Source organism: Megalobrama amblycephala, linkage group LG14 (assembly GCF_018812025.1).
Source record: "Megalobrama amblycephala isolate DHTTF-2021 linkage group LG14, ASM1881202v1, whole genome shotgun sequence".
Classification (NCBI taxonomy): Eukaryota; Metazoa; Chordata; class Actinopteri; order Cypriniformes; family Xenocyprididae; genus Megalobrama; species Megalobrama amblycephala.
In genome coordinates, this window is record NC_063057.1 from 43,652,002 (window position 1) to 43,679,668 (window position 27,667).

Consider the following 27,667-nt stretch of genomic DNA (forward strand, 5'->3'; position numbering starts at 1 on the left):
GTGCCACTAATGCTTCTTGGCACAATAAATTGTACAATATTTGTGAAATTACAGAAACTGCTTGTTCTCCATTATCTGTTTTAGCTCAAACTGTTTAATACTTACCAACAGTAAGATAACGTTCTTCACTATAGGGTCATTTAGATTCTGACCACTTTTCACCTTCACTCTCACAATCTGTTTCTTTGTACCTGTTAAGATATAACAAATATAATATAAGGAGATATATATATATATATATATATATATATATATATATATATATATATATATATATATATATATATATATATATATATACTTTAAAATACGCACAAGGTTTACATAAACACAGTTGGTTATGTCTAAAGTGAAATTAAACAGTTAGGGGAAAATCGGATGTATAGATGCTATATACACTAAAGAAAATTATAAACACAACACTTTTGTTTTTGCCCCCGTTTTTCATGAGCTGAACTCAAAGATCTAAGACATTTTTTGTCTATGTACACAAAAGGCCTATTTCTTTCAAATATTGTTCACAAATCTGTCTAAATCTGTGTTAGTGAGCACTTCTCCTTTGCCGAGATAATCCATCCACCTCACAGGTGTAACAACCACTTGCCTCACGCAATGCAACACATCTCCTTCGCATAGAGTTGATCAAGGTTGTTGATTGTGGCCTGTGGAATGTTGGTCCACTCCTCTTCCCACATGGCTGTGTGAAGTTGCTGGATATTGGCAGGAACTGGAACACGCTGTCGTATACCATCCAGAGCATCCCAAACATGCTCAATGGGTGACATGTCTGGTGAGTATGCTGGCCATGCAAGAACTGGGATATTTTCAGCTTCCAGGAATTGTGTACAGATCCTTGCAACATGGGGCCGTGCATTATCATGCTGCAACATGAGGTGATGGTCGTGGATGAATAGCACAACAATGGGCCTCAGGATCTCGCCATGACATCTCCGTGCATTCAAAATGCCATCAATAAAATGCACCTGTGTTCATTGTCCAAAACATACGCCTGCCCATACCATAACCCCACCGCCACCATGGGCCACTCAATCCGCAACGTTGACATAAGCAAACCGCTCACCCACACAACGCCATGTATGCTGTCTGCCATCTGCCCTGTACAGTGAAAACCGGGATTCATCCGTGAAGAGAACACCTCTCCAAAGTTCCAGACACCATCAAATGTGAGCACTTGCCTACTCAAGTCGGTTACGATGCCGAACTGCAGTCAGGTCGAGGTCGAGGACAACGAGCATGCAGATGAGCTTCCCTGAGACGGTTTCTGACAGTTTGTGCAGAAATTCTTTGGTTATGCAAACCGATTGTTGCAGGTGGCTGGTCTCAGATGATCTTGGAGGTGAAGATGCTGGATGTGGAGGTCCTGGGCTGGTGTGGTTACATGTGGTCTGCGGTTGTGAGGCCGGTTGGATGTACCTCCAAATTCTCTGAAACGCCTTTGGAGCCGGCTTATGGTAGAGAAATGAAGATTCAATTCACGGGCAACAGCTCTGGTGGACATTCCTGGAGTCAGCATGCCGATTGCATGCTCCCTCAAAACTTGCAACATCTGTGGCATTGTGCTGTGTGATAAAACTGCACATTTTAGAGTGGCCTTTTATTGTGCCCAGCCTAAGGCACACTGTGCAATAATCATGCTGTCTAATCAGCATCTTGATATGCCACACCTGTGAGGTGGATGGATTATCTCGGCAAAGGAGGAGTGCTTTAGTTATATTTAGTTAGTTAATCTAATTAATCGCAAAATTATCGCACATCAAATTTGACTGAGAAATGACCCTTTGCTGAGAAATTAGTTAACTAATGTTAACTAATGAACCTTATTTTAAAGTGTTACAGAAATATTAAATATTTAAAAAAAAAAATTAAATGATACTTTAAATTATAAAGTAGGTGGCAGTAAATGTCTAAATGAGTAATACATTTATATATACATATATATATATATATATATATATATATATATATATATATATATATATATATATATATATATAGGTATATATATAGGTATATATGTGTGTGTGTGTGTGTGTGTGTTATGCAGTTCAGTAAGAGTATTAGGAACACTGAAATCGCGTAAAAACACAATCAGTAGCTAAGGATCAGACTTACGTTGGATGCAGAGGAAAGGAAGGACATTTGAGCAGAGCTGGTAATGGATCATACCAGCAGGATCTGAAACACCACAAGGACTGTCCAGTGTAATCATGTCAGGTTGTGCTGTCAGCCAGGTAAAGGAGGAAGTAGAGACATTTGTTGCATCTGACCATTTCCACGTGTCTCTAAACAGACCAATCCAAGCACTCGAATATGGTTTCTTCAACTCGGTTAATTGGTCATTCTCACTTTGACTCCAAGTGATGGCCAGATCTGTGTAATAATGTCTGCAGTAGCTCTGAGCCTCCTGCCAGGTTTTGGCATCGCTAATGAAAACAAACCTGTTTGTTCTGTTCTCTGTAATAAGAGTTGGTTAAATTACTTTTTGTTTTGTTTTTTTGTTTTTTGCACAGAGTAAATTTTATAGAGTACATTTGTCAGTACTGTGGCTAGATTGTAGCAGTGTTGTTTGGTAAGAAGTAATGATCATCTGTTTGTGAATAAATCCCTTAAATCTCTAAGAGTTCCAACCAGGGGCGTCACTAAGGAGGAAAAAGGGGACTGTGTACAGGGGCCTCACAGGCACTGGTTATGTCAGTTATGTTTTAAGTGAACATAAACTGCTGAAAAGGAATAATAGATGTAATAGTGTAATAGATTTGTGTGTTAGGTCTTAAAGTGACAGCAGCATAATTTAAGTACTTGATTCACATTAAAAACATAGATACAAGCAACAAAAGAAATCTCTCACTGCTCTTGACTGAATAACTTTTGTAGCTTTAATAAGAACCAGTGTATATTTCTTTCATACAGTGAAGACTATGCAGTTTAATTTTTACATTTGATTATCCAATTTCTTACTCCGCCATTTTGAATTTTCTGAAAAACCTACTTTTTCTAAGTTCTTAGACCACTGCTCCGATTTTGCTGAAAATTAGATTATTTTCAGACTATGCTGACAAAAAGTTATGGAATTCAAGTTGATTCGTCAAATTGTTCTTGAATAACATGTGAACAAATTCGAAGACCAAGCCAAAATGGCCATAAGGCTATATCTCCTCAACTCTTTAGCATATTCTGACCAAACATGGTTTGCGTTATGACAACTATGACCTGCACAGTTTCGGCACAGTGCCACTTAGTGGTCAGGAGATAAGAAAAATTTTTATTTTTGCTTATGACTTCTGAAAAGCTTAGCCAAAAATCACAAAACTCTTTAGATTCTGTGTAGCATGCTGAGTTGAACGATACCCAGTTTTCCCATTTCGGCATTTTGGGTGTCGGCCATTTTGAATTTAGTTGTAAAATGCCTTATTTTACTAACTCATTGCCGTATCATTACAAAACTCGGTATGTGTCATTGGCACTTTAAGGCACTCAAAAAGTTTTGAGACAAAAGGCTATAATGAAATTTAAAAAAATGCCAATAGCTTTTGATTAATTTTGCCTGTAGTAATAAAACTTGTCTTAATCGATTCCTTGGGTCATGCAGAGAACATAGATGTCAATTCTGCCATAGTCGGCCAGACTTCCTGTCTGCCGTTTTGATTCTCTTTTAAAACCTACTTTTCCCTCCAGGACCGTTTGGCCAATTTTCACCAAATTCGAGTCAGATCGTCTTCAGACCATGCTGGTATGGGTTTCAAGTTGATAGACACAACTGCTTTTGTATACCATATCAACAAATCTGAATGCATCGGTGTCATTGTCATATAATACTGACTACACCACATCAGTTTGATAACAGAAAGACCTATTGGTAAAAACAATGAACTATTAAATCATATTACTAGTGATTGATTTATGATTTGTCAGCCATTTTGACTGACATCATCTTAAAATGTCTTAAATTGTTTATTGTTGCAGTTGGTCTACTGCTCCCAGCCATGCTTAGATCCTTATTTTGCCTTTGTTGTGCTTGGCCCCTTAATTACTGTTTGCAGCTATACTTTCATTTTTATCTTTCTTATATTGCATTTGTCCTATTGTTTTCGTCTTTGTTCCTATTTTAATAACAAAGATAATATAAGTTTAGCCTAAATGTTCTGTCATTCTTTTTTTCTTTTATATCTTATTACCTTGTAAGGTGCCGATGCATCTCGAACAAGCCTATTATGAGCAAGTAATTGAATCATTCATTTAAAACGATAAAAAAAAAAAAAAAAAATCATTCATTGACATAAATTAAACATTTTTAAATAAACTGCAGCACTTAACATTTTGTCAGAACCTCTAGTAAATTACATGTTATTTGTTTCCTTATCTATTCATAATCGTGGGAGAATCGTGATGTCTATTTGGAGAAAAACATCATGATTCTCAATTAATTCAGAATTGTCAGCTCTACTGTGCTGTAAACTTGCCTTTTGTTTATTACGTGTTATGTAAGAGTTAATGTGCAATCAGCAACAAAATAACCCCTGACAAGGTTCAACAAAGTTTGAAAATATAACTGGATTAGTTAAGCAGATTGCTTAAAATTTTAAAATTAGGAAATCATAAATCAGGGGAACCAAGGTTAACCACTTTTAATTTAATATAAAAGTTCGGTGTAATTCAACTTTTACTTTTGACCAACGGCCCTTCTTTGTAAAAACTTTTGGCACCTCTGCGTTACAGAATACCCAACCTAAAAGAAGATGGAATATGCAGCAATGTTTACTGCTTTGGCCCAGGAAGGGCTTCCATTATTGGACTATTCAAATCAGTTCGGCACTCTCGCCCAACGGACTGCCTTTGATGACGGGACCTTAAAATCCCTGTATTGGATTCTGGCAAACTTACATCGATCCCTTAACTTACCAGATATGACGGAAGGGACTTGGAGGGAGACGATCTTACAGTGTCTGAAAATTTTTAACCCCGGTCCATGCCATCATACGCGTTGTCAAACCTAGAGCCCAGCCAGCCATCACCCCAAATCATGGATACAACGCCAGAGCCCACCACAGATGGAGAGCTTCCGCCTGCCAAGATGAATGAGCCAGAGCCTGAGATGAGGACAGCACTGACCATCGCCCCAGAGCTGAAGCCCCACAGTGAGTCTGACCAAGTGTGTAAGCCGGCAACATCCATACAAGTGGGAGTATTGGTGGAGCTGGACACTGAAGCATGGCTGATCGATTGGAAAATCCCTTTCCCACCTCCTCATCCAGATTCAGCCAGTCCTTGTCTTTGCTGGTTCCCTTCAGCCCCTTGTCTTCTCCCTTGATGCTTTGCTGTGTGGATAAGCCTTGAGTCTTACAGTCGCCAGCTTCACCCAAGCAAGTGGATCCCTGTCTCCGCCTCCAGCCACTGATCCCCTCAATTCACCTCAGCCTGTCGACCTGTCAGCTCAAACCTTGGCACCGGGCTCCCTTGTCCCTCTGGATCCACCTTGGTCAGTCATCACCCTGCCTTTGCCATGGACTTGTTAGCCATCCGCTGCGCTCTGTCTCTCCACTCCTCAGACGCTAATCGCTGTGGCTATGCCTTGGTCTCCGGAAGCATCGGTGTCGCTCGGTCCCATTGGCTCTCCATCTGCACCTAGGGCTCCACTTTTAACGGATTCTTCTCCGTCGGTCATCCCCCAGATGTCCTCAGCCAAGACTTCATCATAGCTCCTCCCTCCATCGACTCCGCCATGGGATTTCATCCTGGCTGTGCTCTGGGGTATGACATGGCCACTCCCCCACACTTAAAATGTTACACTTGCAAAACAGTCTGCCAAAAAAATAATCTGCCATATCACCGACCCCTAATGGTTGGCAGGGGTGTAAAGTAATAAATTACAAATACTCACGTTACTGTAATTAAGTAGTTTTTATCAGAAATTGTACTTTTCAAGTAGTTTAAAAATTGTGTACTTTCACTTGAGTACATGTTAAGTGATGTATCTGGACTTTTACTCCACTATTTTCCCTCCATTTGTGGTCGTTACATGCAGGGCTTGACATTACATTTTTGCTCACCAGCCACTGTGGCTAGTGTTTTTTCAAAGTTACTAGCCACTCAGCATTTTCACTGGCCACAATTTTGACATCAATACCATAGGGGAAAACTGCCATAGAGATATTTTTAATATTATCATAATTTGGCAGCAGGTATATAAGGCTGCTGTCACTTTAAGACCTGACACATGGATCCATTATACTGTTACCCATGCATTTTCTTTCTCAACTGTCTGCATCCACTTAAAACATAACTGACTGTGTTTACATGAATTCTCACCAAGACCAGCATTTTGACATTATTTTGTGTGTATTTGACTGTTTACATGCAATAAGCAGTGAAAAATAACTCAATTTAGTACTGAGAGGCAGCTTTATTTGGTGTGAGCACAAAATCTGCAGGAATGAGTAAAATTATGCGCAATATGCACAATCCCATGCCGAAATTCAAGCCCTCCAACACCAACAATATTAATTCGGAGCAATTGAAATGAGTGAGTGGGTTTGTGTGTCAACTCGCTGTCAGAGAGATGAGAGAGCGAGAAAGCGCAGCTTGTATCGTGTATCTATTCTGTGGAAAATGAGTATTGGAAGCGTTTCAGATATTTAAGTATTGATATGTATCGAAAAATCTATATTTTTGACAACACTACATTGCACCTAGTTTATATTTCATATGCCTTTTTAAAAGACTACAATTGAAAAATGTATATTATATATAAAATTCAACCCTCCAAAGTGGCTAGTAGGAGTAATTCACCCGCATTTGGCGGGTGTTAATGTCAAGCCCTGGTTACATGTTTGTTTTAATTTTATTTCTATCTATCAATGTGATTGGAAAGTGAAAGAGTAATCGGTCTTGTTACTCAAATCAAATCGAGCATAGAAAACTTTAATGACAGCAGTAGATGGCGCCAACTGCTGTTAATAATGGCTGCTCTGGAAGCACATCCTTCAAGCCTCAATTCAATTGAGATATCAGCTTCTTCCTCTTATTTGAGGAATCATGTTAAGGTAAATTTCGGATATCTGCTTACTAAATGAACTGTATACAGGCTATCCTATCTAGGGCCTGAAATTTGGTGCGAGGTTGCTGGTATTGCGTACAATGTTAATAACTCCCACAAGTGCCATGTTCATATTGAGGGTAATTCCCACTCCCATTTAGGCTAGGTAAAGTAAATGAAGTAAATAGCCTGAATAGGAATCAATAGCCTAAATGGGAGCACTGCCACATCTCTCTGTGTCCTGGCTGCAGCAGTCAGCAGCTTATTGATAAGTTTGCCATCATTTCCATTACGTTTATTCAAGTGTGCTATTAGTATACTTTTTTAAACTAAAATTAAAAAAGTGTATTTTCAGTCTACTTCAGTCCCACGTGTGTTCAGGTGCATTGTTGGTGTGTTGCCATTTTGAGGCAACTGAAATAGACTACACCATTGACCAAATGAATCCTTGTGTAAAGTCAATGGCACAATTTTTATTTATTTTTTTGTTATATAAAGAGCGCGTTAGTAATATGCACCTATATGCGGCTGCACAACACGCGTACACTTTGCTTGTTACACACACAGGGACACGCAGCAGCACACAAACATGCCAAATATTAAAAATAAAATGATTAAAAATGTAAAAGATTATTATTGTGTGCATAAAGATAAAAATGCTTTGGTGGAATCTGGTTTGTCCCGTAGATGGTCTGCTCGCGTGCTTTAACCTCACACATGAGCAGATCTGTTTCCTCACTAGAGAAGCATTGTTTTTCCGCTTGCAAATTCCACCGTCAATAGCGAATCCACCATGGCGCGAGTGCAAGTAGTTTTTAAAGGGAATGGGAGATGAGACTCTTATTGGTTTATTGCACGAGAGAATAGGGACAACCATTTTAGACCATGCACTGGGCGTGCCAACCATTTATCCCATCGTTAAACTAGCAAAAGTGGATTCGGACATGCCCTAAGTGCACTTGCACCATATCCTTTAGACCATGCGCATAAATCGTTAAAGGTGCTAAAGAGGATGTTTTGTCTTATACATTTTTGCAATATTACTTGAAACTGTCTTTACTAACTGATAAAAGACTATTTATTAGGTGCACTGAAAGTAATAATATTAATATACATCATCTGTGCATGAGGTAGGGCCTTAAAAACATCAGCCAATCGTTTACGCGATCATCGCGTAAACGATTGGCCCTCTGGCTTGTCAATCACTGCCGTGACGTTCCTTGTGAGAGACGAGCACGGCTGCGCGCTCCAGTAACTTTTTTTTTTGTCCGGAGACAGGAGTAACAACTGCAGATTATGTCGGTGAGTCCGACATAATGAATCCAAAAAACACGACACAGCGAATGCCGGTGGTAAACACTCATGTTCCAATACTCGTGCACGAGTTTTGGGAGGTGTTCCTTTGAAATACGCATGCGCTCATTTCAAAAACTCAGTAACAGTCTTTGGATTCTCAGTCGACGAAAAAATCCTCTCTATCACCTTTAAAATAGGTCCCAAAGTATATTTGGCCTATACTTGTACTCCAGCAATCCATATTTTAACTGTTATACACTAGGGGGTGCTATTACGCATCTTCTGAAAGAGTACAGATTCTCTGGATCAAAACACAAGTGAAGAAGAAGCAGGAAATAGCGAGAGAATCATTGCACAAGCACATGTGAAATAACCTGATCTCCAGACATTATGCGGCCTTCACATGCTCTCAGAGTTATTGTAAATACGAGTTTCCTATAAGTAAAAAAATGCATATGAATGTCCTCTCATTTCAAAACTTGAATGCAATAAGCTCGTAATCAAGACTTCAGAAGTGGGAATTATCAAATGTCCTATAGTTACTGAATGAAATGTCAGGCCATAATGACTGTCAAGCTTAGGGTGTGTCGATGGACTCAACCTACATTTTGATTATCATTCTGAATCCATTTCAGAAATAGTCTTTTTTTCCTCAGGTTTTTTTTTTTTTTTTTTTTCTTCAAAATGTTGTTTATTTATGAAACTTATCCACATTTAAGTGTTGATAAAAAAGAATGCATGAAGCTAGAATTGTTTTTTGTGTTTTTGTTGATGTTGTTGTTTATAAAGCAGAGGTTCTGTTCTTTCTTTTGATATACTGTATTTTATGTTCAGATTCATACAACAAATTATTCTGCAACTATTAAAAAAATGCTGGCAGGGAAAGAGTTAAAGTACAGTTAATGGTATATTTCATGTATAAAAATGAATAAAATTATAACATTATTAATAACATAGTAGTATACTTAAAGTATAACGTTAAGTTCACTTAAAGAAAACGAGTTGCGTACTCAAAGTTTACTACTGCTACACCTAAAGTTTACTTAAAAGTATACTTTTATATACTAAAAAGAAATTATTGAAATAGTACGATTACAGGTATACTGCTAGTACATAGATATTAGTATACTTTCTACATAAAGTATTATACTTATTAAATAAACTTGAAGTACTTTTTCTTTTTCGTAAGAGTTAGCAAAAAAGAGACGTGCATTTGTTTAGGTTTGTTTGTTTTTTTCTTTTGAAAAAGTTTCCCTGGAAAGATTCCATATTGATTGCAAAATTTTCCTTACAAATTATTTCATCAGCATAACAATGTAAGTAAATGAAGTTGTGTAAAAGGTAGGGGATGATGCCCCCTGTGCATTTACGTTTAAATTGTCACATATTCAATGGAATGGAATAACAGTGTAGTTTGTGTTAGCTCACTATTTTAGCCTATTTCAGTGAATTAGGTGAGGAAAACATACATTATTATTTAAATGGTGATGAGTGTACTGAAATTTTCACACTAGAAAGTAATGGTACTTTTACTTGAGTATTTTTTTCAGTACTCTTTCTACCCCTACTGGTTGGTACTTAGAGACTCAAAGATTAAGATTGATTTTTATGGTATGAAACTTCATTGTCAACATTGTGAACAATATTCACATTATTGGTATTTGCTTCTATCGTTTCTTACCATTGAAGCAAAAAAATGGAAATAGTCCCCTGCAGTCATAATCATTCCATATTCTATCATTAATCAAACCACATGCCTCATGTCCATCGTAGTTGTTTGGTTCTCTAGTGGCCCAATTCTGTAATGTAATTTTTTCATCCTGATAAGACCACCGCCAGCTATAAACGTCATTGTACAGTCCAATCCAAGCCATCTTAGCCATTTTATAAACTGTGTCTCGTAGATTTGCCCAGTCGTCATCATTTTGAACAGTGGCCAGGTCAATGTGATTCTCTCTGCAGTAAGCTTGTGCCTGGTACCAAGTCTTCTGTTCCTGGATTAGAACATATTCACGTGAAATGCCCCCAGTAAATGAACAGAATCCTGTTGAGAAGAAAGTATTGAATGTTACAGTGAAATACACATGTGAACACTAAACCAGGGAGTATCAGGTTTGCTTAATTGGAGTTAGAGATGAACTCTGCAGGATATGTGGCCCTCCAGAAGCAGGATTGGAGAACTCTGCCTGAGTGGGAACGAAATGCTGCATAATAGCATAATGGGAATATATCTGTGGTAACATGGTCTAAAGCCCTATGGTGCCAAAGCAGCAAAAATAAAATTGCAACATTTCAATCTGTGTTCACGCTGCCGCTGATCTAGCGAGAGCAGTTGTCGTTGTTTCATAAACAATATTTTCAAACACACAGTATCATTGTTTTGTGTTACAAATATTACAATTATCACAGAAGTATACAAAAGTTTATTATTCATATAAAAACTGTAAGATTTGAGGGCGAACCAGACAAATGAATCTGGCAAATGATTTATTCAAAAATAATATTCCATAGAATTCTGAATCAACACTCAGGACCCTGAATCAGGATCTTCCATTTGGGTCTCCATTCAGTCTAGGAACCCCCAGGGAAGTACTTTATGGCCATGCATGCTTCCTAGCTAAGGAAGAACGTTCTCAACTTGGGGCAGTAAACCCAAGACTAATGTTTGAAAAGACAACACATTGTGACTCACAGCTTGAGCCCCACGAAGATAACACCAGAGGTTGTCTGATCCCCGAAACATAGATACAAAACAGACCTTCTTCTTCTGAGTGACCTCTGAGTCACACAGAGATGAAATCCACAGGAAAAACCCACAGACTGTTTTTTTTTTTTTTTTTTTTTCATATAAACTGCATCAAATCGTTCCAAAACAATTTTAAATGGACCAAACATTGTTCAACTGCATAATTCTATATAATGTCTACACACTATGCATGTGACCAGTTATGCTTAGATCACTCACAATTCATGTAATTGTTTTTGAATGGTTGATTGAAAGTGTGCCTTGTTTGGTATGAGTGTAAATCTCTGTTCATAATTCAAAGGATGGCATGAATGAAATCTGTGTAAAATGTATTATCTTATTTTTAGAGAAATCAATACTCTCTGTACTCTCTGCCAAGAGTGGGAATGTCAAGAGACCACAGATAACATGTAATTTATGGTGAAAAAAATTGGAGAAGAAAAGCCACCTCTGAAACAAAGACGAATTGGTCAGAACTCCTCAAAGAGGTTGGACAAACACCTCAGTTTAAAAATTCAGGACACCAACAAAGAATCAGACAGAGATCAAGACAAAGGCAGATCAAGATCAGATGAAAATGGGTTAAGAACAAACAGCTTCATTCAAGCCATCCAACTCTCATCTCACATACTTTTTTCTTTTACTTATTTTCTTTTCTTTTCCATTGAGAGCATCATGCTCTAAGTTAAGTTTTGCCACAGAGTAAGATTTGCGAAGCTCCCCCTACAGTTTCCTTCAGTGAATCACACTGTCGTAAATACTCCAAGCGCAGCTCTGGACTACAACGACTACAACGCTTACCAGCGCAGTAGTTTTGCAAATACAGTACAAGAAAGAGGAGGTGGGCAATTTGCAAATACAGTACACTCGATGGAGGTGGGTAATTTTTGACATTGTCTTATAAAGTCATAATATACATTGTTTTTGAATTACCGTAAAGCATTTTGTCGCGTGAACGCAGGGGCGTCGGACTGGGGGGGTAAAGGGTACCGAGTACCCAAGGCCCAAGGCAGGGGGGGGGGGCCCTTAGAAATCAGTTTTCTATACATACATATACATGCACTAACATTTGTATAGCATTTATGTACAAATAAAAAAGTTACTGTGCAAAACTAAACTTGTAGTTAGGCACTGGTTTGGTATAAAAAAGTCATTTTCATGCTGTGCAGGGCCCCGTCTCCCACTGCGGTCAAGTGGGCCGCGCGTCGAAAATACACGGTCAAGCCAGCCGCACTTTTTTTTAGTTTGCGCGTCTATTCCTGCACTTACGGTATGGGTGCTGGAAACGGTCTAAATGCATTTAAAGACGGCAGTTTCCTTTATACTCTTGCAGTTAACCGTAAAAAGGGCAAGAACATAAAGAGACATCAGATAAGTTATGTATTGCTTTTTCCCCATCTTATTATGACTCAAATAATTTTTTATATAAAAAAAAACTTTTATTTTCGAATATGTTCTTTGTATATTTGCTATACATCATATGTTAATGTTAATATTAATGGTAATTATTATGAATCATTTATTAATTTGATTTTTTAAAATTATTTTTTATTATTGATTTTAATGTTTTATATATATTATACATTAATTATTATACATTATGAATATTAATTAATGTTAATGAGTTTTATGCGTAATTTGTTAATTTTATTACATTTTTGTTGGATTGTAATGTTTAATAATCGTTTATTGTTCTACATTATTAATGTTAACATTAATCTTAATAGTAATGGTAATTAATATTGATCATTAATTTTACTATTAAATTTAAATTTTTGATTTTAATGTTTTTATATATACAATAATTATTAAACATTATTTATTCATTTTAATGTTAATTATGATACAGGGTTAATGTAAATTGTTTTATTTTTATATATAAAACATACATATATACATCAAAAATAAAAATTATAAAAAGTACCTTTATAGGTTTGCTCATTCTGTCAACTGATATTTTTTCAGGGTCACCCTAGATATCAAATCATTTTACTGTACAGTTTGGGAGAAAATTAGTCAAACTAACCCACAATATCCATATAAAAAAACACTCATAAAAATATTTTCTTTACAGGTTTGCTCATTCTGTCAACTGATATTTATTCAGGGTTAACCTGGCTATTACTGTACTCATTTTCATATCATTTTACTGTACAGTTTGGGAGAAATTTAAAGTTAAACTCACATACAATATCAAAGTGCATTCAAGCACTTGCACTGTGGCTCATTTTCAAACACTCATAAAAATCTTTTCTTTATAGGTTAGCTCATTCTGTCAACTGATATTTATTCAGGGTTAACCTGGCTATTACTGTACTCATTTTCATATCATTTTACTGTACAGTTTGGGAGAAATTTAAAGTTAAACTCACATACAATATCAAAGTGCATTCAAGCACTTGCACTGTGGCTCATTTTCAAACACTCATAAAAATATTTTCTTTACAGGTTTGCTCATTCTGTCAACTGATATTTACTCAGGGGCACCCTGGATATTACTGTACTCATTTTCATATCATTTTACTGTACAGTTTGGGAGAAAATTAAAGTCAAACTCACTCATAATTGTCACGATCACCTGTGAGAGTGCCCTTCAGCCTCTAGAGGGCACTCCTTCCCGGACTCTCTGTTTCACCTTATTCATGAACTACATTTCCCATACATACTCCCCGGACTAATCACTATTCATCATTGCACTCAGCTGTTTGTTATTTTGTCATTAGTGTCTGTGTATTTAATCTGAGTTGTTTCTGTCTGTTCTTGTGGTTCATTGTGAATGTCACCCTTGAGTCTGAGCCCTGGTTCTTCGTGTTCTCTGGTTTTTGTTTTTGGTTTCTTGTTTCATGTTCCTTGTTTTATGTTTGGACTGCTTTTTATGGATTTCGACCCCTGCCAGTACCTGGATTACGCCCTTTGGATTTACCCTCAATAAACACCTTTTCTGCTGCACTTGGATCTATTTGTTTGCTTCGCGATCCGTGACAGAATGAACCACCACCTAAGATCCAGCAGCATGAGGATTCTTCGGCCAGCCACTTGCGGGGAGCGTGTGGCATTGCTTGGGGCGGTGATGGCTCTACGCCAGGAGGGAGAAGAGGTAGGATGCTTCGCCACGGTCTTTTGGACGATGGCGGTGGGGCTGAGGTACAACGATGCAGCGCTGAAGGATATTTTTAATGGCTGCATTGATGATCCTCTACCTCAGTGTGAGATGGAAGGGCTACAGGACTTGGATTTCTGGAGATTCGCCGCCTATCTCCGCCATCGGGTAGATTGGGCCTCACCAAGTCAACCAGGCAGTGTGCATGCTCCAGATCATGAATCCGTCTCTGAAGTCACAGGGGAGGTGGGCACGGAGCCTCAGCTTCACCCCGGTAAAGGGAGGAGGAGGAGAAGGAAGAAGGCTTCCTTCGGACGTCAAGGCCCGGAGGCCGCTCCAGCCAGTGAGCCCGCTCCAGCCAGTGAGCCCGCTCCAGCCAGTGAGTCCAGTTCAGAGCCCGCTCCAGCCAGTGAATCCACTCCAGAGCCCGATCCAGTCAGTGAGTCCACTTCAGAGCCCGCTCCAGCCAGTGAATCCGCTTCAGAGCCCGCTCCAGTCAGTGAGTCCACTCCAGAGCCCGATCCAGTCAGTGAGTCCACTCCAGAGCCCGCTCCAGTCAGTGAGTCCGCTCCAGTCAGTGAGTCCGCTCCAGTCAGTGAGTCCACTTCAGAGCCCGCTCCAGTCGGTGAGTCCACTCCAGAGTCCGCTCCAGTCAGTGAGTCCGCTCCAGTCAGTGAGTCCGCTCCAGTCGGTGAGTCCGCTCCAGTCGGTGAGTCCGCTCCAGAGCCCGCTCCAGTCGGTGAGTCCGCTCCAGAGCCCGCTCCAGCCGGTGAGTCCGCTCCAGAGCCCGCTCCAGCCGGTGAGTCCGCTCCAGAGCCCGCTCCAGCCGGTGAGTCCGCTCCAGAGCCCGCTCCAGCCAGTGAGTCCAGTTTGGGTGAGCCACCGCCTCACCCTCGTAAGCGGAGGAGAAGGAGGAAGAGGGCTTCCTCCGATCTGCAAGACCCTCCAACCATAGAGACTGCCCTGCCGGCGCCAACGAAGCGCCTTGCCCTGCCGGCGCCAACGAAGCGCCTTGCCCTGCCGGCGCCAACGAAGCGCCTTGCCCTGCCGGCGCCGCCCAGGCCGCCAGCCCTGCCGCCGCCGACAGCCCTGCCGCCGCCGACAGCCCTGCCGCCGCCGCCGCCCAGACCTTCTGCCCTGCCGCCGCCGCCGCCCAGACCTTCTGCCCTGCCACCGCCGCCCAAGCCTCCTGCCCTGCCGTCGCCGTCCAAGCCTTCTGTCCCGCCGCCGCCGCCCAGACCTTCTGCCCTGCCGCCGTCGCCGCCCAGACCCTCAGCCCTGCCGCCGTCATCCAAGCCTTCTGTCTTGCCGCCACTGCCCGGGCCGTCCGAGCCGCTGGAACCAGCCTGGTCGGTTCCTCCAGCGCCGCCCTGGAAATCAGCCAGGACTCCAGTCCTGCCAGTATCCGCCTGGTCAGTTCCTCCGGCACCACCCTGGCAATCAGCCAGGACTCCAGACCCACTGGAACCAGCCTGGTCAGTTCCTCCAGCACCACCCTGGCAATCAGCCAGGACTCCAAGCCTGCCAGCGCCCGCCTGGTCAGTTCCTCCAGCACCGCCCTGGTGTTCAGTGAGGTACCCGGGATCTGGCCCACCATCCCTCCCCCTGATCCTCCTCCGGTCCACCTCCCTCCTGAGTTTTTTGTGTTTTTGTTTGTTGTCTGGTGGAGCGTCTGGTAGCCGCTCCTTTGAGGGGGGGTAATGTCACGATCACCTGTGAGAGTGCCCTTCAGCCTCTAGAGGGCACTCCTTCCCGGACTCTCTGTTTCACCTTATTCATGAACTACATTTCCCATACATACTCCCCGGACTAATCACTATTCATCATTGCACTCAGCTGTTTGTTATTTTGTCATTAGTGTCTGTGTATTTAATCTGAGTTGTTTCTGTCTGTTCTTGTGGTTCATTGTGAATGTCAACCTTGAGTCTGAGCCCTGGTTCTTCGTGTTCTCTGGTTTTTGTTTTTGGTTTCTTGTTTCATGTTCCTTGTTTTATGTTTGGACTGCTTTTTATGGATTTCGCCCCTGCCAGTACCTGGATTACGCCCTTTGGATTTACCCTCAATAAACACCTTTTCTGCTGCACTTGGATCTATTTGTTTGCTTCGCGATCCGTGACAATAATATCAAAGTGCATTCAAGCACTTGCACTGTGGCCCATATTCAAACACTCATACAAATATTTTCTTTATAGGTTTGCTCATTCTGTCAACTGATATTTATTAAGGGGCACCCTGGATATTACTGTACTCATTGTTGTATCATTTTACTGTACAGTTTGGGAGAAAATTAAAGTCAAACTCACTCATAATCTCTAAGTGCATTCAAGCACTTGAACTGTGGCTCATTTTCAAACACTCATAAAAATCTTTCCTTTATAGATTTGCTCATTCTGTCAACTGATATTTATTAAGGGGCACCCTGGATATTACTGTACTCATTTTCATATCATTTTACTGTACAGTTTTGGAGAAAATTAAAGTCAAACTCACTCATAATATCAAAGTGCATTCAAGCACTTGCACTGTGGCACATTTTCAAACACTCATAAAAATCTTTCCTTTATAGGTTAGCTTATTCTGTCAACTGATATTTATTAAGGGGCAGCCTGGATATTACTGTACTCATTGTTGTATCATTTTACTGTACAGTTTGGGAGAAAATTAAAGTCAAACTCACTCATAATATCTAAGTGCATTCAAGCACTTGAACTGTGGCTCATTTTCAAACACTCATAAAAATCTTTCCTTTATAGGTTAGCTCATTCTGTCAACTGATATTTATTAAGGGGCAGCCTGGATATTACTGTACTCATTGTTGTATCATTTTACTGTATAGTTTGGGAGAAAATTAAAGTTAAACTCACCCACAATATCAAAGTGCATTCAAGCACTTGCACTGTGGCTCATTTTCAAACACTCATAAAAATATTTCCTTTATAGGTTTGCTAATTCCTTCAATTGATTTTTATTCAGGGTGAACCTGACTATTACTATACTCATTGTCTTATCAATTTACTGTACAGTTTGGGAAAAAATTAAAGTCAAACTCACCCACAATATCAAAGTACATTTTAGTACTTGCACCATGTCCCATTTTCCATCACTCATGAAAATCTTTTCTTTATAGGTTTGCTCATTCTGCCAACTGATATTCATTCAGGGTCACACTGGCTATTACTGTACTCATTATTGTATCAATTTACTGTACAGTTTGGGAGAAAATTAAAGTCAAACTCACCTCCACTATTAAAGTGCATTCAAGCCCTTGCATTGTGGCCCATTTTCAAACACTCATAAAAATCTTTTCTTTATAGGTTAGCTAATTGCTTCAATTGATTTTTATTCAGGGTTAACCTGACTATTACTGTACTCATTGTCTTATCAATTTACTGTACAGTTTGGGAGAAAATTAAAGTTAAATTCACCCCCAAACATCAAAGTTCATTCTAGCACATATCATGTCCTGATTTCAAACACTCATAAAAATCTTTTCTTTAGAGGTTTTCTCATTCTGTCAATAGATATTTGCTCAGAATGGCAATGGCTATTACTGTAATTATTTTCATGTCATTTTACTGTACATTTTTGGATCAAATTAAAGGCAAAACTCCAATATCAAAGTGCATTCTAACTCTTGCAGCCCCTGCAGGAGTCGCAAGTTGGAAAAGTCATGTTGGAGTCGACTTGGTGGCAGACAACACCCTGAGGACAACCAACAGAGATGCAACCGAAGATGGAGACCCAGATGGAGCTGATGAGCTCACGTGCAGCCGATTGTCCTGGTGACCGAGGTGGCCGGGAATCCTGAGGACAGAGTCTGAGCTGGTGGGACTGAGGATGGAGGCAGAGCTGGGGGGAAGGTAGAACCAATGCTTGACCAAGGGGGAGCCTGAGGGATGAGGGAACCCAGAGAAGCTGTATGGCCGATGGTGGATCTGAAGTGTCGAAGGACCGAGGTGGAGCATGGGGCACAGAGGCTGGAGGTGGAAACGGGATCCTCTGTGCAAGAAGGAGCTGGTGGCCTGAAGACACTTGGCATCTCTTGCTGGCACGTGGAGGATGTAGAAGGCTGCAGGACAGCAACGATGGTGGGGCTGAGGAAACTGGCTGAATGAAGAGGTGTGAGAGGGAGGCTGGGCGGGAATTCAGGAAATACAAGGGACACTGGAGATACAGGTGCTGGAGATACAGGAGACTCTGGAGATATAGCCAGATGGTACACCAGAGACCAGAGAGGAAGAGACCCCAGGGTGGAGTTGCAGGTGGGAGGCAGAATAGCGCCCCGCTGGAAATACAGGGTAGAATCACCTCTCCGAAAAAGTCTATCAAGATCACTTCAACAAATCCTTCAGTTCATCAAAATATTTGCCAGAGTTTGACATACACATTTCCACAGCAGTGGAGTTTTTTTTCCCCAGCCCTCAAACTCCACAATCACTAACTTAGTGATGAATGGTGTTGCCAGCTTGCGCACCTGGTCAGACTCTGTAGGTGGTCTGGGCTACAAAACACTCTGTCCTTATCATTGGTATGGGCTCGTCTCTCATGGTGGCCGGTCTCCACTGTCTGCGGTGGGCTCAAACAGCATCTCCGTCACATCGTTCATCGTTCGTGGTGGTTGGCTGGCCTCTGGCACTGGAGTGGGACTGGTGGTGAAGTCAAACAAAGGAACTAATAAGGGAGTAAATGAACACAGGAGGAAACTAATTACATAATTAACAGACTGACAGAAACTAAGTCAAACTAAGAAACACAACACAGCAGATATGTAACACTGTAGTCATGTTGACAGTTTAATTGATGCTATTACTACTTCTCTGGACCTTGAATGTTGCAACTTTGTTGCTTTCAATGGAGGATGAAAAAACATCTTGGATTTTGCATAAATATCATAATTTGACATGAAACAAATGTGATTATTTGGGTGAACTAACCCTTTAATATAACTCTGATTGTGTTCATCAAAAAAGACAAATGTCATTGAAAAGAACATTCCTCCTTCTCTCAATGCTATAACAGGATGCCGCTCTCCCACTCCAGCGTGAGATGCAGCCTGTAACACATCAAGCAAAATTTTTGCATTCTCACGAAAATAGCATTCCCCTCCTCTCAATGCTGTGACAGGTGCCTCTTACTTTCTTCAGTGCAAAACACAGCCAGTAGCACTTCAATAATTCACCACTCGACTCCAGGCATGGCAGGCCATCCCCATGCTGTCGAGCTGGATATTGGAAATAATAGAACGAGTCTACTAGCTCCATTTCGCTCACAGACCACCACACCTCTTGGGCATGATTTACTCCTCAGTCTCAGGCAACAGGTCTCATGTACTCCAATCCAAAGTGCAGTATCTGCTAGAAAAAGGCGATGTGGAGGTAGTTCCCTCAGAATGCAGAGAGTCAGGCTTTTACAGCTGCTACTTCCTCGTTCCCAAGAATGATGGCGGTCTCAGGCCCATTCTTGATCTGTGACGTCTGAACCGGATCCTCATGAGATTAATTTATATTGGTCAATCTGAAAGACTGTGACTTTCATATCTAGAAAGCCCCCCACAAAAGGCCATTCTTGAGATTTGCCTTTGAGGGAGTGGTATACGAATATAAATTCCTTCCATTCAGACTCTCTCTAGCTCTGCATAACTTTATGAAGTGTGTAGATGCGGCCCTCTCTTTTCTGCAACAGAACAGAAAATCGGGAGCATGGCAGCCTCCTTCAAGTTGGGGTCTATTCTTCCCCTCAATAGATTTCAGAAGTTGCTAGGCCATTTGCAACCACTACAGCACTGGTTGAAAGACATGTTCCACCTCGTGAGTGGCACACAGGCCTGCACCTTCTTAGAGTTCGCCACCACTGTGTTCTTGGTCCCCTTGAAATCGTCCCATTTTTATTAGAACAGGATAATGCTGGGCTCTGTTTCCAGAAGGAAAGTGGTCATGACAGACATCTCCAAGATGGGTTTGGGGCCCTGTGTGACTGCAGAATAGCCTTCAGCTCATGGGCGACTCCCTTGATGAATTGGCACATCAACCATCTGAAGGGATATGTTGGCACTAGATGTACTAGATGGCACTTTGATATTTAGGGTGAATTCGCCTTTAGTTTTCTCCCATACTGTACAGTAAAAATATATGACAATAAGTACAGTAATAGTCAGGTTGACCCTGAAGAAATATCAGTTGACAGAATGAGCAAACCTATAAAGAAAAGATTTTTATGAGTGTTTGAAAATAAGACATGATGTAAGTGCTAGAATGACCTTTGATATTGTGGGTGAGTTTGACTTCAATTTTCTCCCAAACCGTACAGTAAAATGATATGACAATGAGTACAGTAATATCCAGGGTGCCCCTTAATAAATATCAGTTGACAGAATGAGCAAACCTATAAAGAAAAGATTTTTATGAGTGTTTGAAAATGAGCCACAGTGCAAGTGCTTGAATGCACTTTGATATTATGAGTGAGTTTGACTTTAATTTTCTCCCAAACTGTACAGTAAAATGATACAACGAGTACAGTAATATCCAGGGTGCCCCTTAATAAATATCAGTTGACAGAATGAGCTAACCTATAAAGAAAATATTTTTATGAGTGTTTGAATATGGGCCACAGTACAAGTGCTTGAATGCACTTTAATATTATGAGTGAGTTTGACTTCAATTTTCTCCCAAACCGTACAGTAAAATGATATGACAATGAGTACAGTAATATCCAGGGTGCCCCTTAATAAATATCAGTTGACAGAATGAGCAAACCTATAAAGAAAAGATTTTTATGAGTGTTTGAAAATGAGCCACAGTGCAAGTGCTTGAATACACTTTGATATTATGGGTGAGTTTGACTTTAATTTTCTCCCAAACTGTACAGTAAAATGATACAACAATGAGTACAGTAATATCCAGGCTGCCCCTTAATAAATATCAGTTGACAGAATGAGCAAACCTATAAAGGAAAGATTTTTATGAGTATTTGAAAATGAGCCACAGTGCAAGTGCTTGAATGCACTTTGATATTGTATGTGAGTTTAACTTTAAATTTCTCCCAAACTGTACAGTAAAATGACTTGAAAATTAATACAGTAACAGTCAGGTTAACCCTGAATAAAAACCAGTTGAAGGAGTTAGCTAACCTATAAAGAAAATATTTTTATGAGTGTTTAAATATGGGCCACAGTGCAAGTGCTTGAATGCACTTTGATATTATGAGTGAGTTTGACTTTAATTTTCTCCCAAACTGTACAGTAAAATGATACAACAATGAGTACAGTAATATCTAGGGTGACCCTGAGTAAATATCAGTTGACAGAATGAGATAACCTATAAAGGAAAGATTTTTATGAGTGTTTGAAAATGAGCCACAGTGCAAGTGCTTGAATGCACTTTGATATAATGAGTGAGTTTGACTTTAATTGTCTCCCAAATTGTACAGTAAAATGATACAACAATGAGTACAGTAATATCCAGGGTGCCCCTGAGTAAATATCAGTTGACAGAATGAGCAAACCTATAAAGAAAAGATTTTTATGAGTGTTTGAAAATGAGCCACAGTGCAAGTGCTTGAATGCACTTTGATATTGTATGTGAGTTTAACTTTACATTTCTCCCAAACTGTACAGTAAAATTACTTGAAAATGAATACAGTAACAGTCAGGTTAACCCTGAATAAAAACCAGTTGAAGGAGTTAGCTAACCTATAAAGAAAATATTTTTATGAGTGTTTGAATATGGGCTACAGTGCAAGTGCTTGAATGCACTTTGATATTATGAGTGAGTTTGACTTTAATTTTCTCCCAAACTGTACAGTAAAATGATATGAAAATGAGTACAGTAATAGCCAGGTTAACCCTGAATAAATATCAGTTGACAGAATGAGCAAACCTGTAAAGAAAATATTTTTATGAGTGTTTTTTTGTATGGATATTGTGGGTTAGTTTGACTAATTTTCTCCCAAACTGTACAGTAAAATGATTTGACAGTGAGTACAGTAATATCTAGGGTGACCCTGAAAAAATATCAGTTGACAGAATGAGCAAACCTATAAAGGTACTTTTTACAATTTTTATTTTTGATGTATGTATGTATTTTTTATATATAAAAATAAAACAATTTACATTAACCCTGTATCATAATTAACATTAAAATTAATAAATAATGTTTAATAATTATTGTATATATAAAAACATTAAAATCAAAAATTTTAATTTAATAGTAAAATTAATGATCAATATTAATTACCATTACTATTAAGATTAATGATTAACATTAATAATGTAGAACAATAAACGAATTATTAAACATTACAATCCAACAAAAATGTAATAAAATTAACAAATTATGCATAAAACTCATTAACATTAATTAATATTCATAATGTATAATAATTAATGTATAATATATATAAAACATTAAAATCAATAATAAAAAATAATTTAAAAAATCAAATTAATAAATGATTCATAATAATTACCATTAATATTAACATTAACATATGATGTATAGCAAATATACAAAGAACATATTCGAAAATAAAAGACTTTTTTTATATAAAAAATTATTTGAGTCATAATAAGATGGGGAAAAAGCAATACATAACTTATCTGATGTCTCTTTATGTTCTTGCCCTTTTTACGGTTAACTGCAAGAGTATAAAGGAAACTGCCGTCTTTAAATGCATTTAGACCGTTTCCAGCACCCATACCGTAAGTGCAGGAATAGACGCGCAAACTAAAAAAAAAGTGCGGCTGGCTTGACCGTGTATTTTCGACGCGCGGCCCACTTGACCGCAGTATCACTATGGTATTTGGTACAGGGGCCCAGCAAGATAGTTTGTACCCAGGGCCCAAAATTTGATGCTACGCCCCTGCGTGAACGTGAACATGAGGCGAGATTGTTTCGGGTTGGTGCAGCTCAACTTGCAAGTGCTGTATTCTGACGTAGACGTGCCAGAGGGGGTTAGTGCTCGCCTCAAACACACCACTACAAGTCAATTAACCATCGTAAGGACTATTTATGAAGGTAAAAAAAAAGTTACTTAGTTCTGCTTTAATCAACAACTCTACAGTCTTTCAAGCTTCAGCCACAAGGGAGACTCCGCATTGCATCCATTCTTCCGCCGTCACACCAGAATGTGATTGGCTTCCCACGACATCAATCCGGACACGAAAAGACCTGCAGCAAAGAACCTGGGAAACACACTTCTCAAGCCCAAGACCCTGACAAAAAGGGAATTCCAATTTGAAGACAAACAATGAATGCAAGTATACCTCCAGATGCTAGCTGAACTGGTGCATTGATATAAAATTGAATAACCCCACCTAAGAAGTGATAGAAGGGTTAAATTAATGATTGATGGTTCATTCAGATCTGGTCTTATGAAGTGCTTATATTGCTAGGAACTTGGGATTTCATAATTTCACTCTCTTAAAACTCATTCTTTCCTCAATTCCTTTCTTTCTGCAACTCGTGTGAATGTGTGTGTGTGTGTTTGTGTTAGATTTTAGTTCATGTGTCAGAATAGTCAAGTCAAGTCACCTATATTTATATAGCGCTTTTTACAATGCAGATTGTATCAAAGCAGCTTTACATTTATAACTGGTACATAATTTTTGCTGCACAGCAGCTCTTCAAGAATAGTGTCAATGCAGGCAGATCAAAGCACTGTTGAATAAATGTCAAGAATACTGTTGAATATCAAATGTCAAGTCAAATGTCAAGTGACAAATAATCAAAGTCTCATTCATATTTTGTAAAAGAAGTGTCCTGTGTTATGTGCTTACAAATTTAGGGCCTGATTTACTAACAGCTAGCGCCAGCGCAAACCCTCTTTTAGTGTTAAAAAAACTACTGTTGGGATTTACTAAAGACAAGCTGTGCAAAATTAGCACTGAAAAGGCATGGACTGAATCGTTTTTGCGGCTGACCTTATTGCATATGCATTTGTAGAAGTTTCCCTTCCAGATGCAAAATTTATGGGAGGAGAGTATTTAAATGAATCACGCAATGCGATTTACTAATGTTTGCGCTAGTCAATTTACTGGTATTTGTGCCATTATTTATGCCCAAAAAAAGCATGTCTTGACCCATTTTGCTACATGGCTTTTGTTACTTTTTGCTAATTGTTACTGCTAGGAGGAGACACCACTGAGAGCGTGTGGTAGAAAGGGAGAAAATATTTTCCATTCGTATTAATTTCTTTGGAATGCCAGAGGAAGACGTTATCCAAACATATCGTTTGCCAAGCCATGTTGGCCTATAAATATATATAGGCCAACATGGCTTGGCAAACGATATTATATATGTGTACGTGTTTGTCAGATTAGATGTAACAAGTTGTGCTTGTGTCGACCCACACCTGATGAGAGTTAAATATGTTAAAAAATAATAGATTTTTTTTGTACTTTTACTAGACATGTTCTGTTTAGTTTCATTATCTCTTCTTAAGTGTAACTGTCATGTTCTGTTTCTACCTGAGTTCTCATTTGTATTTACCATGGTTTCTGATTAGTCACACCTGGGGTCTGTTCTTCTTACGTCGCTAACTTAGTTACCTGGATTTGATTGATGAAGATCAACGTGCGGTTTTTCAACACTCATCCTGGACTTGCTGTAATAGCAACAGGTTCTAAGGTGTGCAATTATTTTCAGGGAAATGCACGGTATTGCAGTTCCATATCATTTCACCAAATGTTTTCAGTTACTTCAATAGGTCCTTACAGCCTACACCCGCAAAAAGAAACAAAACCCACAGCGACACCCACAAAGCAAATAAATATAGTAAACAATAGGATGAAAACGACAAATTATTGTCATGGTTTTTGCCACAAAATACGTTTTATCGTGTCCTAAAAGCATATACCTCTCTCGTGCTCTCTCTCTCTCTCTCTCTCTCTCTTTCAAATGTACACGTACTGTATAGTACGGACACACACTTTTTGCACAGAAACGTTTTGTCAGCACTGCTCTCATGAATTAATAAGTAAAATAGTTTAGCAACATAAAAGATACATGACAGTGAGGTAATAACCGTCTGGTTCTCAAACTTATAGTTTCGCTATTAGAGGAGACACTGCTGCCATAAGAGATGCACAGACTCAGGTAGGCTAATTCACATATGCTGCTTATTCTCTCTCTCTCTCTCTCTCTCTCTCAACTGCTTTAATAACTGTATCAACGGTATTATTCTGCTATCAAGGCTCAAGCCTTCGTTACTAGTTCTGATTTTTTCTGATTCTGATAGTTACTAGTTCTTGGTGATTAATCTCAGTGTATTTAAGCCTTCTGTTTTCTTTGTTGGCTGTCCTGTGTTAACATTTGTTAATGCGTAGTGTGCTTTGTTTTTGTCTTTGTTTCATTAAAGTCTTCTTAGATCTTGGTTATTCTGCATGACATCTCTTTTTAGATTTATCTAAACAACGTTTACGTGATAGCCTAGTCTATACAGCAGTGATCGGCAAGAATGGGGAATCCATTTACTGTCGGGAATTTGTTTTGTCGTGTTGGGCCGCATCCAGTGTCAATGGCTGTTTCTCAATTCCAAGAATGCAGAGAACGGACTTGTGTTCTTGTGGAGTCCGGTCTTGCCAGGCGACCTTGAAAGAATGAACTCGGAAGGACACGAGGACACAGAACGCATCATTTGAGAATTGAGATGTGCTGCGATTGTTGCTCAACTGACCGTCCCAACATATTATAAGTGGCTAATGCACAATAAATACAACATAACATCACAAACAAATGTCATAACCTATTAAAATTTCTTTCATATTATTTTAGACATTGTTTTCATATAATTTTATATTTTTTATATTTTATATAATCTTTTTATTTCACCACATGTATTTATGAAAATGAGTAGCCTTGTGTTACATGCTTTGTCAATGTTAAGATTATTTTTTATATTTCAATAAAAATTCTGCAGGCTTTCTTCAAGTTATCACTTTATTAAAATTAAGCAAAACAAACGGTTTACTTTCACGAGCCGTCACGTATTTGCGAGCTTGTAGTGGGAATCTCATAAGTGAGAATGAGAACTTTAAAGCTTACAGGCTTCTGTATGTCGACCGCCCACAGCATCTTATGGGATTTTTAACGGTTCGATTATCTCAAGTTTGCATTCGATGCATCCTCGATAACAAGAACACATACTTTCATGCGTTCTCTGTTCTTGCGTTCTTGAGTATTGGAACTGAACTTCGACGGAGCAAGAACACATGGACGCAAGATCGCTTAAGAATGCACATTGAGAAACAGCCAATATCATTATGATGAGTTCTATTATATTTTGACACGTCACGCCGCTCGCGTCCGTTGTAGACAAGGTGTTATGTTCTTTGCAAACAGCGACAACTTTGTTGCAAATAAGACACACCGGTTTTGCATTCACAAAACTAGGTAAGAACGCATAGTTGTCTTTCTATTCTTCTTTGTATGCCATATTTTCGCTGTCAACTTGATAGTGCCATTTTCTCTCACCAGCTAGCTTAAATGTTAACATCACTCTGCACACGACATAATTGCGTACCTCCAGCATGCAAACAATAAAAAAAATGCAGTTTAGTACGTGAGGATGCCAAGGTGTAAAAGTGTAAAAGTATGTCAAATAATTATTACAATAAGCTCCAAATTAAAATGATACACATTTATTATTCACAATATGGAAAGAATAAATAAAACATAGTTTGTAAAGAGCATGACTCAAACATGCCATTAATGGGCTTATTCAAGTCCTCTTTTATTTTTTGAGTTATTTTTTTCCATTCCGCATCTCCCACATATGTGTGTTTTAGCAAGGCAGTCTGTGTTGCAAGTTGGTGAATGAAGATACTTGCCAGGTCACTACTCCGCTTTATTAATTTATCCAGTGTAAAACCCAGACACCGCCACAAAAATGTGGCTTTTTGTTAATGACTGTCCTACTACAGGATTTAACACAGAGTAACAACTCAATACCAGTTACAAAGACACTGAAACAGTCTTATCACAGGCAATTCTAGTTGCATTTTTCATTTATTAAATAAATATTATTCATATATTATAAAAAAAAAATCACCACTAGATGGTGGGCCAGAACATAGTCAAAGGATAATTTAAGAAATTATATTTTTTTTGGCCCGATGCCAAACTTAATTGCGTCCCCTGCTATACAGTATGTCAGAGCAAAAAAACAAACAAACAAACAAAAAACTAGCAACTGTAGACATCTGAGAATGGATTGTGTGAAGGCATACATCTGGGATTCTGTTTTATTTTTCCAAAGTTATTACACACACAGGTCTTTAAAGGGTTCTCAGAAAGTGAGGACCGGCAAAAATGTACTAACTTTACTCTCTTTGTCCTCACTCAGATTGTCTAAAACTCAAACTGATCCTCCCAAAAATATAGCTGTACAAGTACACACACACAAAAACATTCTAAAAAATTAGTACTCACCTGAGAAAAATAGCAAATGAAACAGCCTGTCCATTTTATGGAACCTG

General features: G+C 39.2%; 1 protein-coding gene across 1 annotated transcript; it reads right to left on the reverse strand.

Moving 5' to 3' along the window:
- Positions 1–32: 32 nt before the first annotated feature.
- On the reverse strand, positions 33–27,667 carry LOC125246426 (macrophage mannose receptor 1-like). The gene is made up of 4 exons (XM_048157373.1): positions 27,621–27,667; positions 10,032–10,394; positions 2,134–2,475; positions 33–191 (listed from the first exon to the last, which is right to left on the reverse strand). The coding sequence occupies exons 1-4, from the start codon at positions 27,652–27,654 to the stop codon at positions 49–51; spliced, it is 882 nt and encodes a 293-aa protein (XP_048013330.1). The 5' UTR covers positions 27,655–27,667; the 3' UTR covers positions 33–48.